Source organism: Seriola dumerili, unplaced genomic scaffold (genome assembly GCF_002260705.1).
Source record: "Seriola dumerili isolate Sdu_G_001 unplaced genomic scaffold, Sdu_1.0 BDQW01000122.1, whole genome shotgun sequence".
NCBI lineage: Eukaryota > Metazoa > Chordata > Actinopteri > Carangiformes > Carangidae > Seriola > Seriola dumerili.
Genome location: NW_019174377.1, coordinates 1,875,992 through 1,896,974, shown reverse-complemented (window position 1 = coordinate 1,896,974; position 20,983 = coordinate 1,875,992). Strand labels below are relative to the sequence as shown.

The 20,983-nt window shown below is 41.6% G+C and overlaps 1 protein-coding gene across 3 annotated transcripts in view; it reads right to left on the bottom strand.

Moving 5' to 3' along the window:
* gria4 (glutamate ionotropic receptor AMPA type subunit 4) overlaps positions 1–20,983 on the bottom strand; it is a 97,018-nt gene that overhangs the window by 49,339 nt on the left and 26,696 nt on the right. For all 3 annotated transcript variants that reach the window (XM_022748471.1, XM_022748469.1, XM_022748472.1), the window contains exons 3-7: positions 7,313–7,552; positions 3,915–3,967; positions 3,528–3,659; positions 1,162–1,215; positions 170–328 (exon numbers count right to left, since the gene is read on the bottom strand). In XM_022748471.1, coding sequence (XP_022604192.1) covers positions 170–328; positions 1,162–1,215; positions 3,528–3,659; positions 3,915–3,967; positions 7,313–7,552 — 638 coding nt within the window. The remainder of the gene's footprint in view (positions 1–169; positions 329–1,161; positions 1,216–3,527; positions 3,660–3,914; positions 3,968–7,312; positions 7,553–20,983) is intronic.

Genomic DNA, 20,983 nt, shown 5'->3' with positions numbered 1-20,983 from the left:
TGCTGGTGAATTTCAGGTGAGAAAAAAACAATGCCACCACCACAGAATGTGACTGTGTGTGTGCCTTTGTGTTTATTGCAAATGACATTCGCTTAGGTTATGGCAGCTCTTATGGACACATAGGTTTCCAATCTGTACATTTTATGGATGGGACAACATGTTTTATCACCTTAGGTGGGCTATCAGATCCAGGGTACTCTCTCTGATCCAGTTTGTTCCAGCGCTGCATCAGTTTAATGACTATAGGCTTGCTGAAGTCCACCAGCTGGAAACCAGTCACGTTTGCCCCGCCGTGCATGAACCTCTCCAGAGATATATCCTTAAAACCCTGGGAGAGAAAGAAATAATATGAGAAAAGGAATGATGCAAGCACAGAAAAAAACTGAAAAACCATGCCAGACCTGATGCCGAAGAGCGGAAATATATATAACAAAACCCTCTGAAAGAGTATGTGCACTTTTACTGATGTATCATACTCCAGAGTTTACTTGATTATTTATACCCCTACTTAATAAGAAGTGGCTTCCACAGCTGCGAGTGTGACACTTCATAGTGAAGCAGTCGTGAAGAGCGATCCATTTGGGAAAAGGCCAGACACAGAGGTAGAGAGTAAAGACATGTGAGGGTTATCCTGGTTTGATGGATGCTAATTGCTAAAAGCTCTGAGAACCTATCTAGCTTGACCTGAGCTCAGTGGCCCCTTTTTTCGCCGTCCCAGAGAGAACTGCTATTGAACAGATTTTAGGGATTAAGGCTGTAGCAATACTTCATTTACTGATGTGGGTTCTGGCATCATCCTACGGCTGTGACTTTCTCGAGGAGAGGCAAATGGTAATATGCTAATTCTTGAGTAAAAGGAAAAATGGCACTTTTGTGGGAACATGGGAGTAAGAATATGAGTCCGTCAAACAGTTTTTGTTTTTTTCTGCTAATAACTGCAGCTCAATAAACAACTTTGGGACAAGTTGAATGTCAAAGTAGGGGCAAGTAGGACATTGATTGATTAATATTTAATATTTATATAAAGCTTCATATTGCTAATATTTGTGAGTCTGTTGTAGGTCCAAACAACCTGCTCTCTGATGTCTCTGGCATGTTACAGCACTGTTGCAAACACATGTCCAAATAACAGCTAAAAGCAATGCCATTAAGAGTTCTTACCAGGTTGGCTATGATGTAATGGTAACCTTTTACATGTTTCCCCACACTGACGGCCTGGGAAAGAAAATGAGAGAGAGAGAGAGAGAGAGAGAGAGAGAGAGAGAGAGAAACATTATTTCTTTGCTGTCTGTTGTCATGCCTGTAGTGTGGCAAGCCAGGGTGTATTCACAATCCACAATGTGTTAATTAAGTTTTAGGGACAGGCAGCAGAGTCATACTACAAGTAAAGGAGACTCCCTCCCATCTATGGCTCCGTTGCTTCCCCCAAACAGTTTTCTTATGCTGATTAAAAGCAGAAACCGGGAAGAGCCTTTGAGGACTCGACTGGTCATTGGTACCATACTGGCGCTGCAGCCTCTTGGAACATTTAAAGAGCTTCAGCAGCGTTGTCTGGATCAGGGGTCTGTTAACCAGCCTGATTCAACTTAATTAAAAAAAAGAACAAAGCCTGCATCTCGTGAGAAGGATGATTCAACTTATTTTAGTATAATCCTTGATAAGGCACCTTTAATTACAAGAACTGAATTCACATTTTGTATTAGCAGAGTACAGATTGGGGAAATATAATGTCAACTGATTGAAAAACACACACACACACACTAAATGGTCAATGACAACATTTTTTGCAGATTTGTTAAATGCGAACACACAAACACATTTTTAGTATTGTTTGTTTCCCTACAACATCAACTTAATGCAACTAAAGCCTGTTTGGGATATGGTTAAATTCACGCAATTAAAACCATAAAACCTAATTTACTATGTAAATGGCAGCGGCATTATATACCACCTTGACCTCAACACCTTGTCTTTTCCACTTCATGCACTTTATTACATGTTACCAGTGAACAGAAATTACTACTGCCTGTCTGTCTTGTGTGCTGCTGCTGCTGGTATATTTGTGCGAGATATCATAGCAGAACGTTTGGCACCGTAGTTCAGTCAAACTTCAAATCTGCTCAAAACAGAAAACTCCAATGCTTTTAAAACATCATTTTTTTCTCTACAGTGGGATTGAGTGAAATATGTCACATTGTGTTATATTCACATGGTGCATAAACCTAATTAAAACGTCCAATTTTATTTCTTCTTTCCGTCTCTCTCACCCACACATATCAACCGCTATATACTGACACAGACAGAAGAGCGCACACACTCACACATACACACATACACACACCCACCGATCGCAGCTGGCAGGGGCAGACAAACAGAGCAGTCTCTGTCTCAGAGCAGGAACACTAGCCAATGCCAGCACTGTAGAGCCCACTGTGATGGGAGTGTGTGTTTGTGTCTGTATGCCTGTCTCAGGATACACTTATGTGCTTGTGCGTGTGTGTGTGTGTGTGTGTGTGTGTGTGTGAGTGTGTGTGTGTGCGTGTGTAGGTGTGTGTCTCTGCCTGTGTGTTCACTCACCACAGAAGCCAATTAAGAAACAGTCTGTTGGTCTGTCTGTCTGGGATGCTGCTACTGATGTGTGTCTGTGTAGCTGTACGAGTATCTGCATTTACTGCACCACCTGGTCAGAGCTCAAGACTCAACCATCAAGCAAGACAGATAATCTAATGAACTTGGACAAGCATAAGGTGCCAGAGTGTGTCTTCATATACTGTGTGCAGGAGCGCTGTGTTTTCTCGATATCTGTATCTGAGTGGACAGTATGGTGTGTTTACTGCAATAACACACTGATGTGGCTGTTGGGGAAGCCACATCTTTCATTCCACATTATGAACTCCAGGGGAAATCTCAAACCTTGTTTTCTTTCCAGATGTCAGAAAGCATAAGGAGTGCTGTTGCAACTAGCTGACTGGAGCAGACAGCAGGCAGACAGACACCAGTAATATAGCAAAATAAAGAAAAAGATATATTATGCAATACAATAATAATTAGTAATGCAATACTGACTCTAATTGCTTAAAATTCTTCTCTCAGGGTCTCATTTTCATTACTTACCACAGCCGATTCCGTTGACTGTGGTTTAACGTTGTAATAATGTGCCACTGTAGTGTGGTTATACCTCATTATGAAATATTAAGTGCTGTTAAGTCCAGGTCAGTGATGTGATCTCTGCTGTCTGTAGTAATCTCAGTGATTGTAACAGAGCCTTACAAAAGTACAAGTTTAACATGTTTAATTTATACTTCATTTCTTTGTTAATTATTAGTAATTACCTCATTTTTAATTTTTTTCCAACCTACTTATTATTTAGTGCATAAGTATTATCCTGGCGTAAAAATGGTGGCACATGGAAGTAAGGTGAGTTTACATCCTGATGATCCTGCTGACCCCTATGTCTATTGCAGCCATATGGTTAATGTTATGTGCTAAGGTAGTTTGGTTAATCTCATAATAATCAATAATATTACCTGTTCTAGGATGTTCTGTAGTCGCTCAGGCTCCAGGTCAATGACATACTTCCTCTCTTGACGTCGATCCAGGTCCTCTAGGAGTCGGCGATACGCTGCCTCATTGAAACTCTCCACACAGATTGCACTCACCTGGGTTAACATACACGCATGCATGTGTGTATATGCATTCAAACGCAAAATGCATGTAGGAATCAGCTCATACATACACACCACAAGCAAGTTATCAATGGTGTTTGAAGAATATATGACACAAACCAAAGTATTATGTATGCATTGTGTGTGAGGTTGTATGTATGGCGCATGAGATTAGGGGTGTCCTTGCGTGTATTTTTTTGTTTATTTGTCGTGTTTTCCAAGAATGTGCGTGTTTGTGTGTGTCCTGACCTGCCATCCGTTCTGCCCCGCTCTCTCCATAATTGCCTGCAGTATTGCATAACCTAGACAACAGAGAGTAAAGGAAGGGGAAAAAAGAGAGAAAGAATTAATGGTGTGGTTGGGTAGGTAGAGGCTGTAGGTGGAACATGGAGTAATTATATTTTGCAGTTTTTGCAAGTAAAACCTAAAGCCAATTACCACAATGTGACTGCACTAAATGCTTAAATCAGCACAGCGTTTCCAGGTGTTCATTACTTTCCAGCAGCTTCATCAGCCGATATCATTTACCAAAACAATACTCTAATGTCTCGTCTTCAAAAGAGGGGGTAAAGCCCTTAGCACTCCGAGCAACAGTTCTGTCTTGAATGCGACTTTATCAAGCAACCCACAGAGCTTATCAGGACAAAGAGTTATGAGCCAAAAAAATAGACTGCCAGTTTAATTGAAAGTGATACTGTTGCCATGACATTTTTATTGAAATTCTCATTGCTTCTTTTTTAGTAGTGAACTTTGATTCAAATGCAACTCATCTGAGAACACACTGCCACTTATCAATTTTATAGCCTGGAACAAAACCCAGAAAGGAGCCTTCTTTTTCTACAAAATGATTGAGTGCAGCATTGAACAGTGTGAGTCTGCCTCCTGTAATTTTAGACGGGTTTAGACAGAGTTTCAAAGTTAATATGATCCAGTGAGCAGCATTAGATCGAACAGCTGTCTGAATGGGTCAAACAACTGGAAAAAAATGACAGCAATGAAAAACAGCTCAATATTACGGTAATAATAATTTATAATATTGGAGCACAGTTGGTGCATTTGATGGTTGTAACCTGTTTCAAACCCCCACATATGTTCTTAACCCTGCTTTGACACGGAATGGAAATTGGATGAAAATGAAATTAAAAACAAGTCAAAATTCACTCACACGCACACACTGAAAATCACAGACCCACACAGCATATGCCTGCGGCCTGCACACATGTATACAACAACACCAAATGACATAAAACACACACACCAACACTGCAGTGCAACATTACGAAATGTTACCCTGCGTTTTCTACTTTTGTGTCGGGAGCTATTTACTGCGTCAGTTGAAGCAAAGAGCACATCTGAAGCCTCAGTAATCACGGTTATGCGTGCAAAGGTGTGTGTATTATTGTGGTTTACGTTGCGAAGAGGCGGAGTCCGTCCTCATGTGTGCTGGGAGATTGTGCTTTCACCTTTCCAGCCTCACAAGTGAGGTTGTAAATAAGTGTGTCTAAATGAATGCATGTTTGTAAAGGGTTGAACTTGTCTGCGAGTTGTTTATGTGAACGTGTTTTGTTTGCACCATCATAATTTAAGGCATGCACAGAATGCACATACATTCATCCGCTGGATGTGAATTTATGCACGTCTTGGTATGTGTGTGCATGTGTGTATGCATTTTTTCTGTGTGCCCGTGTTCAGCTACGTGGACACACCTCAATTTGTGTATATGTGGTGTGTGTGTGTGTGTGTGTGTGTGTGTGTCAGCAGGCTGTCTGTAGAGCAGAGCAGAGCAGGGAGCATAAAACAGATCACAACGTTACTGCCCATTTTCCAGCACATTACCGGCAGCAGGGCCTGATGGGAGCCTATAATGAACGGCACTGCCTTGGCCAAGTCACGGGTGAGCACAGCCCAAACTCTATGCATCCATCCTTCGCTCCATTTCCCCCCTCCTTTTGCCCATTCTCTCAATCTTCACCCCTCCTCCACCTGCTATATGCTACTGTATATCCCCAGAGGCTTGTGATCCTGTCTATCCTCTTGCTCTTCCTTTCTGCCCTTTCTGTAATCCCCCCCCCCCCCCCCCCCCCCCCCCCCCCCCCCCCCCCCCCCCCCACCTCCCCCTTCCCCCCCCCCCCGCCTCCCTCCACTGCCTCCCATCTACCTCCACAATCTCCTCTTCCTGCCACCTTGTTTGTCTCCTCCTCCCTCTATTGGCACTTGTCCCTGCCTCTTTCTCGCCTTTTTCGCTGTTCCGCCGGCTCAGCTCTCCTAACCTGTCTCTCCTGCTCCCCCTCTTCCCTTCTCTTTCTCCCTCTGCTCCCCCTGGGTACTAACCCAGACAACCTGGACCAGAGGGAGGCTGGCAGAGGCACAGACAGGGCACACACAACTGCACACTCACACACATATACACACACACAGTGCAGCTCACTGATTCCCTAACACGCCGCTATTCTGTGGTCTGGGGACTCTGCGTCATGTTTGACCTGTGTTTCTCTCCCTGTGGCAGGGAATTAGTCTCTGTTTGTGTGCGTGTGTGCGTGTCTGCATATGTGTGTGTGTGTGTGTATGTGTGTGTGTGTGTGTGTGTGTGTGTGTGAGAGAGAGAGAGATAACGTGCCAAGCATTCCCATGACAGTAGTTAAGGGCTGAGGGCATCAGCTGTGCCCGCTTCACTAACTTACATGCACTGCATGATGGGATGGTTAAATTAAAGGCAGGTGAACGCTGGAAGAGTTGAGGCCAGACCCGAGTTTCTGGCTGAAAAGTGCCAAATTACACCCTTGTTTCTGCAGCTGTATCTTTTCATCAGGATAGTGCAGCTCCACTGGCTCCATGTTTATACTTTTTCCACAGAAAATGAAGCAAAATTTGGGAGTTAAATTAAGGCCAAATAATCCCAGGCAAATAGACTTTGAACAATATGATTATGATTTAATGATATTCTAATATTGTTCTCAAAATGAAACCAAATTAGCAGATAACTCCTCATGCAAAAAAGTGTTTTGAACCAGACTAATTTGGAAATCTATTTTGATCTTCCATAACTGAGTTTTGAATTCAGGCCTAGAGATTGAAGACAACAGATCTACACAGTTACAGTGGCTCTTGTTATCACAGCAGAGCTCATGATTCTCTGCCGTAAGAACACAATGCTGCTCCAGTTATAGTCATTTGGACAGTTCTGGTATACAATGAGTGTTGACTATAATAGTGAGTTGCAGCTCCTTTTGCATACTTTCCCTAAATCCCTCTTTGACCTTTCTCTTTAAAACCAACAAGGGAGGAAAATAGAGTAGATACATGAGGTAATGTAAGGCCAAGACTTGCTTATAACAAAACAGTGATACTGCAGCACTTTGATGGCAACTGGTGTGATTTAAAACATTTACTTGAACTCACTCCAGTCATGCATTCCCCTCCCTCAATCCCTAAACCCACTGACCAATAATGACTTATCCATTTTTTTACTTTAAGCTTTCATATTATAAAAGGACAAATCAGCTTTAAGGTCCAACAATAACACTGAGTGAATCATTGTATTCCCTGTTTATATTTCTTAATGTGGACTATACACTATACAAATCGTATATTTTCGCATTTTTTAGTAACACCAGCTCTTTGCACACCGAGTGTAAGTGTATATTTACCTCTGTCTGTGTCGTAGAGGAAGACAAATCGGCTCCAGTCATAGTGGTCCAGCAGTGAAAGCAAAGCCCCTCTGATGGACGGCCGGAGCTGCAGGGTGAACTGGCCCTCTCCTTCAGTGGGGAAACTGGGTGTCACAAGGCTGATGTGCAGGGCCCCACAGAACGACGTCAGCGTGTTCACTGAGCGCTTGTCGTAAAGGCCGAAGATGGCAAAGACGCCCCTTGAATACTGAGAACAGACTGATGTGAGGATGTAAGAGAACAGGAGAGAGGAGTGTTGAGGATGGAGGGAAGAAGGAAAAAAGAAGATTAAATGGAAAGAAATTAGGAAACACAAATATAGAGTATACCCAGTGACCCAATTGATTTAGCAAATTAACAGAGTAGAAAAAGAGCAAAGAAGAGGATAGAACAGAGAAAGACATATGGTCCTTAAATAAATTCACACTGTGGAATCTGGTTAAACATGTCAACCATTTTAATGAGCGACAGCTTCAGCCTGTGTCAGCTCCATCTTCTCACTGCTAATTAGACACACAAACACCGCTCTCTGAGTGGTGTGTGATCATCCATAAGTGTGACTGGTTTACTAAAAATAGTAGTAAAAAAAAAGTCTAATGAAATTTGAGATAAAATATTTTTACTAAAATTTTGTTGAGTTTCCTCTGAAAAATTACTTTTATTTTATCCAAAGCAACATGAGACACAGCCTCCTCTCCCACCTCACATACATACACATGTAATTATAAAGTGTAAGCCCACACATTTGTACGAACGTGTGGAAATCAGACTACTCTACAAGCCTTCGGCAAGCAATTTTAGAATTTTCTTACTAGCATAAAATCATTCCTACGAGCCAAAACTGGCATGGCTGCCCATTACAGTTGTTAAGGAAATTACAGTCAAATAACCCCACCTGCTAAGAGCTTAATATCCTTAAGATCCCTCCATGCTTGCACGCACACACACACGCACACACGCACACACACACACACACACACACACACAGATACAAAACCCTTGACCGAGTAGCGAGCTCACTTCAAATGTGAAGTCATTTTCCACTACAACACTGCAACTCAGTCTTCAAACACCCTGAAGCTTTCAACCATGACAGAGAGGCACTGACGTCCTCCGCTATCTCGCTTCCACAAAAATCTTCCCTCTGCTTTGGTTTGTCATTCATCCATGCGGCTCCACCAAAAAAAAAAAAAAGAAAAAAAAAAAGGTACTTGCTGTGTAAATCAGGGAGTCCTGCATATTCAGACAAATCAACCAAAGTGTGCACACAAACATGTCACTTTCTAAGAATTAAGCAAGTGAAGTGACTAAAAGTGTGTATCAACTCATTTGTCTTTTTAAACTATTTAATGTTCCTCTATTTGATGTTTCGCTTTTCTCTATCTAATGATTTATCCTTTTATTTCCTCCCCTCCTTTCTCTCTTTAGCTCCATTCATCCTTTCAGCTAGATTCTGTCAGGCAGGCATGCTTTGAGCTTGAGCTCTATCCTGCGTCATAATTCACTCTCCAGCCTGTAACACGTCACACTGGAGTAAACAGTAAGACGGGAGGACTGCAGACTTTGCTTTTGGCAACAGCTGGCCATCCCCCTGTAACCTCCTCTCTCTTTCTCCCTCTCTTCATCTCCTTGTGCATCACATCATCTCATCCCTTTTCCTCTCTCTTCTCTTTTCAGGGAAGACACCGCATCCATCCTATCTCTTTCAGCTTCCACCATCCACTTTCCTTCATCTCTTCTGCCTCTCCTCCTATACGACTGCCTCCTCTGTCTGTTCCTCCCTCTCTCTCCCTCCTCCTGGGACTCAGAGTAATTCCATTATCAGCTATAAGCCTCAGTGGGGGTAAACACTGAGGGAGATGCAGCTTTGACGGTTTGGCTTGTGGCAATTAAACAAAGCCGAGGCCTCTGCACCCAGGAGGCGATAAGGCTGGGATTTAGTCTCCGATTATGACAGGAGCTAAATGTCTTCAATTCAGAGTACTAGCATTCTACGTACTTAGAATGCGTCATTCAGCAAGAGCTGAGTCATGGTGTCCTCAAAGTCAACTTACTTAGTGTCTTCTGAGTTGATTTTTTATGGCATTTCCAGGTTTTATTTGGTACGTCAGGGCACATACCAACATGATAGATGGTTGCAGAGATGAGGCTGTGTGTGATAAACTACTTAATGACAGGTGCTATATTTTACCGAGACACCAGAACAGTCTAGTACCTGGAATGCACAAAGATGTTTATGCTAAATCACTGAAGGTGGCATTATAATTAAGTGCTCACAAGGGAAGAGCAAATGTTCATCTAAAAATCAAAATCACAGAGAAATGACAAGAATTATAGCAAATAGCAAGTGGAGACATATTCAAAGTGAAACACACAGGGAAAATTCATGATGGCATGATGAGAAATGGCTCTTGGCTGAGGGAAATTATGTCCTTATACTGTCTAAGGATAAAAGAAAATCCACATACAATTTAATTTCTTTGACAACAGTGTCATAGCAAATGTCTTTCTTGCTTTTAAATGAATTTGTATTTCTGGGATCAGCTGTTTTTAAGGAACAGAGCAAAAATAGAAAAGCATTGCACATGTGAACTGGCATATTGGGTAACAGGAGTGCTGCTCCCATGCCAACAGATGACTTATTTTTTTTAAACTTTACTAAATCTGCTGGCCTAGATGCAGTTTGTGACATCACTGTCTGGAAATTGTATTTTTCACCAACCTCCTGGGTCTTCATCAAAACTTAAGGAAATATTGATAGCCTTAATCCCTAACCATTCTATTTTTAAATAATACCAAGACATCTGCAACCATACACTCAGACACACAGGCCCAGAGCACATAACAAATATTCTTCATTCCGCTCGTTCTTTCTCTGTTGCCCTCCTCCATCCTTACCTCCTCACTCCCTTATTCCCTTACTTTCTATCTATGCCTTCTGATCCTGGCTTCGTCTCTCTGACTTGTTCATTCTTAGTTTCTCCCATGTTTCCCTTTCTGATGTGTGTCTCGATGGGCTTGTTTCTCTGCAAGACTCTCCTCCTCCTCCTCCTCCTCCTCCTCCTCCACCACCACCACCAACACCACCATCACCACCACCACCCCCACCACCACCCCGCCGCAAGGCTGGAATGTGCCAGACAGTGGCGTCATTGTAATAAAATGTGTGCTAAGCTTGCCTCATAAAGCTTTAATGAGAGGAGGGGACCAGCGGCACGGTGCATCATCATCACAGTAAAAGAATCGGACACAATAGGTCTCCTGGGACTTCCTCTACCTCTACCTCTCATTGCCTCCCCTCACTTGTTGTCTCAGCATCTCCACATATTTGTTTGTTTGTGTACAATCTCCTGTCTTCTCGGGTTCTTAACTGCACACTCTTTATCTGCATTACTCGACACAGTATATCCAGCCTCTGCATCCTTGCATCTTCCTCTGCAGCTATCCCAGCCTCTCGCTGATTCATTTCATTTGTGTCTGTGCATTTGGAAAGCCCCCTCAATCATGCAAAATCGAATTCATATTTGTTCAGATTGCATAACGGGGAAGAAAATATGATGCTGAAGTAACACAGTACTTTACACACTATATATCTTAGCTCTCTTTGCTTCTCTGGTGTTGTTTTCTGTGTGTCTCTCCCATACATTCCCCTCCCTCATTCTTTACCTCTCTCTGTATAGTGCTTATGTGTCTAGACCGGCCGCTTGTTTGTATTTCACATGACAGCAAGAACAAATTCACTGCAATACAGCACAACATAAAAAGTAACACATATACAGACACACGTAGTCAGCTATACGCATTGTTTTGTGTGAGAACACAAATCTAGCATAACGGCCCCACCTCCAACACACACACACACACACACACACACACACACACACACACACACACACACACACAACTTTCAGACTTTCTGTCCTGATGCTGCAGTTGCTTCTCACCCACTAGTCTGAATAACAATCCTCTAGCTGTGGAGACATTCTCCAGACAGCCACAGAAACACTGCAAAAATACTACAAACTCTCATTACCGACACATAAAGGCCAAGATAAAAGAATCACCTGAATAAATGACGAATACAAACTAGATTAAAGCCAAAGGTGCATTTTTCCTGGCATTGCTCGGGGCTACCTACAGTGCAGCACAGTCAATGCCAATAATAAGCTTCATGAGCTATATAATTAGAGAGGAATCTACCGCCCAATGCCTTACACTGACATTTCACATTTCAGCCATTTACAGTGGTTACCTCTAGAGACGTAAGCTCCTGTATATTCAGTTTCAGCTCTGAATTTCTACAATGACTGCAGCTCTAGTGTAAAATAAATGAACACTTATGAACAGCTAATGTACTGAAAAAGGGTATGAAGAACAAAAAAATGATACAAAGGTAAAAAAAAAAATTGAAGAAGAGTGGTTTTGCAGTTGCAAGAGCAGTTAAATGAAGTTGTGTGAAATTCACCTTATTTCACCAGTTTACCTCATTTCTAGCTCCAGCTCTGGATACTTTCCTCCTTCTCTCTTCCAACCATCTATAAACCTACTGCACAAAAAATTTGGGGTTGGTCCTACGCTTGGTTAAGTTGGTTAAAACGTTTACAAATCAAATCATCACTAACAGAGTGTGTTGTCCTTATTGAGGCCCCTATAGTTATTCCATTTCCAAAATAATCTTATCAGTAGTTTCGCATGCTAAATGAGTTCACTGGTGAAAGTAATTATCCATGAAATTACGAATGGGGTGAAATTGTTTGTCAAGCCATTCAATTTCTACTTCATGTATTGTGTACGTATATGTACGACATACAAACAATAACAAACAACAATATCACAACAATGATAAGGCTGCAACTAACAATTATTTCCATTATTGATTAACGTGTTGATTCTTTTCATGACGAATTGATTAATTGCTTGTGAAATGGTAAAAAATAGTGAAAAAATGGCACTCACAATTTCTTATTCGGAGAAAACTAGCAAATTGCAGACATTTCGAGTCTTCAAGTTAGTCTAAAGTCATAAGATATTCAATGTACTGTCAGATATGACTAAGAGACACAGCAAATACTCACATTTGAGATGCTGGGACCAGAACTTTTTTCGCATTGAAAAAGGATTGAAATGATCGACTAATTATTGCAAGAAGTATTGATTTACATCAGTTAGCTAATACTAGTAAACCATAAAGTCCTCCACTAAACACAATGCAACTTATCTTGCATACTCATGATAAGATTCATGAATGTGAATTAGCAGTAAAAACACAAATCACACACAGAAATGAGAGCCAAACCAATAGCCTACACAATGTGCTAAAGGCTCCATCTTTTGGAAACAGAAAATGCTGAGTCACATGGCAAGCATTAGCAGCCCCCAGCTATGCGAGCTCATAATCAGCACAATTTAAGACACAATTTGCAGCAAAACAGAAATACAGCCGCTTTATTGCTCTGCTTTTTTAGCTTTCCAAAGTTTGATAAAACAAATAAACAACACTGACATATTCACTTTATATGACTAACCCATTAGCAAACAGTTGCTTATTTAAACATCCACCAGGAGCAACATTAGTCTTAATTTCGAGTTGTGTTTCTGTCCAGGTAGCGAATACAAGTATTCACCCTCCTTTAAGCTTTGTTTTTAGTCTCCACCAGCTTGAGTGAAATGTGTTTTCAGAATCTTGCTAATGCTCCACAACGTTCACCAGCTAGTCTCTAACTTTGTCTCTCTGCTGTCGTCTCTGCTGTTCAGTGGTGGCCACTTCATGAATTGAGCCACTGCTTCTCAAATGTCTGTGCATGCCCCTGGGTTTCTGGGTAACATTCGTTTGCTGAACATTCAATGAAGAGTGGAGCTCTCTTTGCCTCGGTGATTTCAATTGCATAGCTCTCACTATAGGTGGATGGTACTTGCTCACTGGGTAACACTGCCTATTTTTCTCTAGTGTTTGATAGCTGCTCTCAGCTCTCCAAACCAGCAGCATTGTGACGACAGACAAAAGATCAAGTCTGGAGTTCAGTAATAAAGCAGACAGAACCTAGAGCATGTAATTTATATATTATATAAAATACTGGCTAAGGACTTACAACACATAAAATGAAATTCAAATAGAATTTGTAAAGGTTTTTTTGTGGATTATATGAATGCAATCATAGACTTAAATGAGTAGCCTTCCCCAAAAAGTATAGTGCATGCAGTTTCCTGCATCCGCTTTAACCACTGATAACAACCTGTCACAACATTTCTGGTTTAAAACTGTGACTGTGTTCAATATAAAACACCAATGTAAAGGTTCCTTTTGTGGGACAGTGAAACACTATAGTTTTATACTGACAGTGGCACCTGAGCACCACTACAGAGGAGCATTATAAAGACAACAGAGGAGACAAAGTCCGGAAATCAATAGTATTTGGCAGAGAGCACTGTCACTGTATGGATTTCATATTTGTTCCTCTACACCATAACATGGATTATGGCATAATGGAGCAACTTCTCAGAAAGAAAGCAGTGGCACCTCAGATGTTAGAAAGGGAATTTTATCAAATACAATGCTTGTAAAATACTTACAGGTTGTTTTAACGGAAAAAAATCCAGTGGAGGTAAAACATCCATACAAATGAATGAAATGAGTATATAAGCAATTATTTGTTTTCAATAATACTTTTCAATAGACTTTAAGCAGTCTAAAACATGCCCCTCCATTACATGCAACCCCAGATAAATATGGACGATTATTTTTAACCCAGGCAACAACTTGTCATCCATCTTAAGCAGCAATGTTATGATGACAAGCTAAAAGCCTGAAGATCAATATTCGTCGAGAGAGCGTGCACGCTTCCGACGAAAATGAGATGGCATACAGGAGAGTTATTTAAACAGTGGCCAACTGTTTTCAGCCAAGGACACCAAGACAAGCGCCATGAATGAGAATTCAATGGTTTTGTAGTTTCCTTCCCGGAAACATATGCTTGTTATAGCTTATAACTAATAGATACTTTGTAATTTGCTTCTCTCTGGTTTATTAAGATTCATCTATGATATCAAGCATGCCAAAACACAGTTCAGTTGGTGAGATGTTAATACTGATGCCTCAAGTATGCTCATCAGCAGCATTATAAAGACAAGATAAAAGATAAAGCTTGACAATCAATAGTCTGGCAGGGGAGTTCAGCCACCTTATGGATTTCATATCTGATTTACAAGATAACTGAGCCGCTATAGCTTCATCAACAGGGCAATGATCATTGAGAGTGATCGTGTATTGTGTGCTGCGCTTGTATCTGTGTGTGTCTGGTTCGCTGTGCTTGTGAATGAGGCCATTCATCCCTCTGTCTGCCTCCTTCTCCTGTCTGTCTATCTTCCCTCTTTCACAAAACTGCCTCACGCAGAGAGAAGGGGAGAAGGGGGCTTCAGTTGTTCTCAGTGAGGGGAAGGAAAGAAGAAGCAGACAGAGAGAGGAAGAGCAAGAGGGGAAGAGAGTAGTTCCAAAACCCACAAGGGGCTCTGACATTGACGAGAGAGAGCGCACTTCTGCCAAGCTGACACTGCAGAGAGAGAGAGCAGGAGAAATTGGATACTGAAGGTAGATCTACACAAAGAGGCAGAGAGAGAAAGTGAGGAATTGCTGCCCTGTAGGCCGGTGAAGGACTACAAAAGGCTGGAAATTAGTCCTTAAGTGCTCTAACAGCTCTTTGACTGTGTGTGTGTGTGTGTGAGAGTGTGTGTGTGTGTGTATGTGTTGGATTTGATTCATCAAATGAAAACAGTACATACACATGTATTCGCAGAGCTGCCTCAAAGGCCATCCAGAATACATCGTTTTTTTTTAATTTTTTATATTTAATTCTCTTTTTGGCACCTGCGTCTGAATACAGGGCTGAGTATGAGGTCAGAGGTGAGGGACAGCAGGAGAAAAGCCTCCTGTGTGAGACTGCTTCACTCCATTGTCACTTATTTATTCTCTTTGATTACATCTTTCCACTCCTCTGCACCTGTTCTTCCTCTCTCCTTCTCCCCCCGACTTCTCCTCCAGGCCTTGGCCCTCAGGCTGCATGAATAAAGCTTCTAAGAATAAGAGTACTGATTGGGGAAAATGAGGGCAGGTACCCAGGAGGGGGGCACAGTTATCTCTATGGCCTTTGGTGCTGTCGCAGTTAGTGAATATGCTAATAGTTGCTGACATAAGGCTTCCTCCCTTGTGCAGTGAAGTCAAGAAAAAAAAAAAAAACTCTTTAAAAAGAGAAAATCATTCACAATCACCCATGACACAGCTCGCTCTAGGGCAATTTTAAAAAACTATGATTTTTACAGTTGGCTATGATGAGATGAAATGAGAACTTAAGAGTTACAAAGTGAAATAAAAAAAGACGGTCATGGGTATGTAATGGTACCCACATTCTGTTGCTTATAATGGTAATTTTTTAAGATACAAAGGAGATAATGATTTGCATATGATTCTTTTTCTTTATTGTACTTTTCTTTAACAGCTCATCTACTCCTTTCCCTGACTGAGTTTCCTCTATTGATAAAGACATTATCATATTGCTATGATGAAGAATCTGCTTATCATTTTAGGGCTGACACACAGAGACGAACAACCATTCACACACACGTTCACACCTACGGGCAATTTTAGAGTCGTCAATTAACCTAACCTGCATGTCTTTGGATTGTGGGAGTAACCGGAGAACCTCGAGAAAACCCACGCAGACCCACGGAGGACATGCAAACTCCACAGAGAAAGGCTGCAGCCGGCCTGCAGGCTCACACCTGCTACCTTCTTGCTGTGAGGTGACAGCGCTAACCACTGCACAAACATGCCACCCATGTAGAAGCGATCATCTATCATGATGTGGAATCTATTGTCTTTTATTTTCTGCTTGTATGAACGGTGAGACTGAAAACTTTAAGACATGAATAACATCCTCCAAAAAGATATAATTTAAGTAGAAGTAATATTTTGATGGAAAAAAAGTCTCTCTGCATTCTAAATGCCAAATGGGTGCCACGACTATGAAATTGACATTTCATAAATAGCCAATTTTGGATTTCTCTGTATAACTTTTAATACCCTGTTGTGATGTGGTGTGATGCCCTGCACATTAGGGAAATCTCAGACTTCAATAATTACATCTTAATATTAAATGTGTGGCCTTTCTCTGCATTAGTCAAAAGTGAAAATGGAGAGTGACAAAAAATGGGGAGGAAGGGAATTACACGCAAAAGTGACTGAACATTAATGTCGGTTGTAACTGGTACCATCTCAGTCCAATGAGCCATGGATACGACCAATCAGCATTTCTGTTTCCTTTTCTGTAAAGTCATGAAGAAATTAACGAATTTTGGTGACATCTCATTAGTGTCTCTAGTTCATATCTCTTAGCTCAGCACATTACTTAGAACATCAGGCTTGTATCACACAGACAATCACACACACAGTGTCAGACTTGGGCCCGGTTGTTGCTTTTCCATCAAAAGAAGTAACACCCACAAAACTGCTGAAGTCGAGTATTCTAGATACTTCCTGGAACTGGAGCCTACCATAACCAGTGATGGACCCACAAGCCTTGAGCTGTTGTTCTTCAACCCAGTATCTGTTGCATGTTAAGCACATAAACCTGTCACAACATTACCAAATGATTTTAGATAATTAACCACAAGCAGAGGATCCATGGACTAAAGCTTCCAAAATAGACACAACGGTGACACCATTTGCTTAACTGGCATGTCTACCAGATTGTGGAAAAAGAAAAAAAAGAAACAAGCTGCCTACATAATGTATTCTTGCCTGGTGCTCCATGTGGTGTGCAGTCTGCACCACAATGTACCAGGACAGCAGTTGACCACAGCCTGATAACAGCAGGATTATTCATTGCTTTTAAAGCTCACTTAAATCAGAAAGGAAAAGAAAGTGTGTCCATAACCAGGATCCTTGAATGATGACTTGGCTGCTAAGCTGACAGTGGCTGCCATACACATTACACTGACATTGTTATGGAAATATTCAGTTTGCTTCATGACATCCAAAAAAAAAAAGTGATGTGTCATCATGGCAAAGGATCATTTTTGTTAAGCATTCAAGCAGCAGCTACAATAATTATTCCAACTTTCTAAATCACGTGCCCTTTAAGGAATAAAACAGTTCTCATTATCATGGCAACACTATTAAAAAATGTCCCAAGGACCTGTGTTCACTGAGGCGCATTATAAATCTTGTAATACTGAACCTGGCAAAAAGAGGCTCAAGGCAAAACTGTGGCTTAAAGCATATCTGCTCACAGCATGATACACCGGTTCAAAATGCATGCATGCACACACACACACACACATACATGCACACACATACACTCACACATGTTTGGAGGTGCATATACAATATTAAAAATGTGCAACTGAAAGTTTGCCTCACCAATGAGGTCTGCAGCCATGGAGATAAAAGATAGAAGGAGGGAGAGAGAGGCAGGGAAAAGATAAGAGAGAAACGACATGTCACCTGTCACAGTGCTGTGCTGCATACCCCTAGGACATAGCCCTTTAAACAGGGCTAATCTGTGTGTGTGCATATGTGTGTGTGTGTGTGTGTCTGTGTGTGAAAGAGAGAGAGAAGCAGAGAAAGAGAGAGAGAGAGAGAAAGATGTGACAGAGAGCCTTTTTACTCCAGTCATCTTTAAGCACTACTAACAGTAGCTAAAGCCCTGCGGGCCTGTCCGGTACAAACACAGCCATTCATCACACACACACACACACACACACACACACACATATACACACACACACACACACACACACACACACACACACACACACACACCACACCACACACACACACACACACACACACACACAGAATAGACACACACGGCCAGCCAATATCAAAACCATTCATCACAGCAGACAGGGGGAGAAGGAGGAGAAGAGAAGAAAGTGAGGAGGAGGGGAGGAGAAACTCACTCACTATGCTCGACTCTGTATACTGTATGTAAGTGCTGCGCTTTCATCTCCCTTCACACAGTGAAACCTGCTTTCCTGTGGTATGGCACACTTGGCATGCACTCCTCTCTTATGATGTGCTTTTTATTTTCCTTGCAGTGTTGTAGCCGCGCGTAACCCTTCAAATATTCTCAGCTTGTCAGTTCCACGCTCTGGCCCGACAGCCCCAGGTGCATGAAGCCATTTTTTCTCGACATGTTTTACCTATAGGCATTTTAGAAGCGGATGCCTCCATTTTTGATATGCCTGTGTGTGATTGCTCCTTAAGAGTTCTGTAATCCCCCAGAGAGCTAACTAGGGCATACGTAGATGCATTAATACAGAAGTGTGCATGTGGCAGGAGGGCTGGGAATTCACAGATATCAGTTAGCACCCACCAAAATCTCCGACACATATGCATCAAAATTTCCCCTCACATTCGTGAACTGAGGAAAATGGGGAACAAACAGCGTTCTCCTGTGGCAAAGGCCGATGTTTTGCTGACCCAATCATCCACCCCAACCTTCTCTATGCGTGCACCCAACTTCCTCCTTTGCTGAGTTATCATCCCTGCAGCAGTTAGAGGTCGTTGTCACCTGAACATAAAACTGTGAAATGTCATTTTTGAGCCTTTGCTGAAACAACTGATGTTGTTGTTCTGTGCTGGGAGGACAGTCTGGAAACGGTAGGTGCAATTTGGACTGAATTTCGACTCATTTCAACTTTGAGTGCAGCAGTGAGGATTTGGATTAGTGTCCAGTGTCAAAGGTAGCGCTGCATCTGGTGCGCTTTCCGCATGAGAACAATAGCTCAGTTTGACACTCTTTAACAAGCAGCAAGTCCGAGAAGTAACTCAGAGACAATGAAGGTTATTTGTCGGATTTCCAGTTTTGGCTGTAGGAAATTGTGGGATCACAAAGTTGTCCATCTTTCCTCAAAAGTATTTTCTTGCAGTATAATAGAACAAAGCGCTGACGACTGAGTGATGCTAAATGATTCAGGCTGTGCGACAGATTGAGAATCTGCCAGGGAAAAAACTATTTAACCTTCTCTAATAATGCAACTATTGTTCGCCTGCTGTTGCTCTAAAAAATGCAATATGTCTCTCTGTCACTATCACTTTCATTTTATTTCTGACCTTGCCTCTTCTTCTTTGACGATAAAATATACAAGTATGAGTAACAGAGATACTGAGTGTGAACTGAAAGGGAATGTGGTTTCCCAGTGGACCAGAGAGATGAGACAGAAACACATCCAGCCAAAAACTACACCTGTGCGTGTGTGTGTGTGTGTGTGTGTCTGTGTGCGTGTGTGTGTGTGTGTCTGTGTGTGTGTATGTGTGTGTGTGTGTGTGTGTGTGTGTGCTGTATATCTATCCTTTTCCATCCTTACAACAATAAAGAACGGAGGAATATTACTTGATGGAATGTCCTAAAAAGTAATAAAAATATGTCCTCATCGCCGTGTAGGTGTGTACATGTTTGTGTGTGTATGCCCTTCCAGCTGAGTGGGTCCACAGTGATTGAGTGTGCTCACAAGATAAACAGAGCAGTAATTTAACAGAGGAAATGACATCCCACCACCCATTTCTCCTGCTGTCTCACTCCTCACCTCACTATTCCTCATTCCTCCTTAGGTCTATCCATCTCACTCTCCTGCTTGCCTCTCTTCCTCTCTCTCCCCCCATTTCCTCTGGCCTCTCATCGCTGATTCTCTTTTTTTGAATTTGACTGGATTTGATATGTTTTGGTCAGTTCACTTCAATTCAATTTAATTTCAACTGACTCGTCTTATCAGAGCACAGGTCACGCTAGGGCAGCCGTGGCTCAGGAGGTATACAAACAGTTTGATTAGTGATTTGATCTTCGGCTCCTCATGTCCTCATGTTGAAGTGTCCTTTAGAAATACCAGGCATTAGAGAGCAACTACACTGTAATTGGTGGAGTGAATGAGAGCCAAATTGTAAATCGCTTTGTCCGCTCTGGTAGAAAAGTGCCACAAAAGGGTGGTTTGTTTTCCCATTTACCCTTTTAGGTTACTCTAATCAAGCTAATCAAAAAGCTAACCAGAGCTAAAAAAAAAAACAAGGTGCGATGCATCTATTATCTACCAATGCTACACTGCTGTTAGTTTTTACAGAATGTACAAAATGCATGTAATGCATAAGGTGCAGTAGCGTATGGTCTGCTTTACTCTACAGTAGATCCACGTCTTGGATTACTCTATATGAGTTTTAGGAGGAGAATAAGGAAAAATGCCATATACACATAAATTAATAATAGTCTGCAAAGCATCATTCATGACACACATCACTTTATTAAGATGATTAAGTTTTGTAGTATTTTGTAAGTATTTATTTTATTTTTAGTAAACTACTGTCATTGTCCATGTTTTTTTTTCTGTATACATGCAGTCAACAAAAACATCACCTTCAGACTTATTATTTTCTGTTTAGATATGGAGGAGTTACCTTTATGCAATTAAAGCAGCTCTTGGTATAAAGGATAAAACCTACTGACAAATGAAACAATTTATTGGAATTTATATAACTAGTGATGTCTGTCTTTTGAAAATATATTTCCCAGATGTTTGAAGTTTACAGTTCAGCTGTAAATGCCTGCACATACACAGTCAAGCTGTGTGTTTTGAAGCCTTCTTCGCTGGCCTCATTACCTCCTT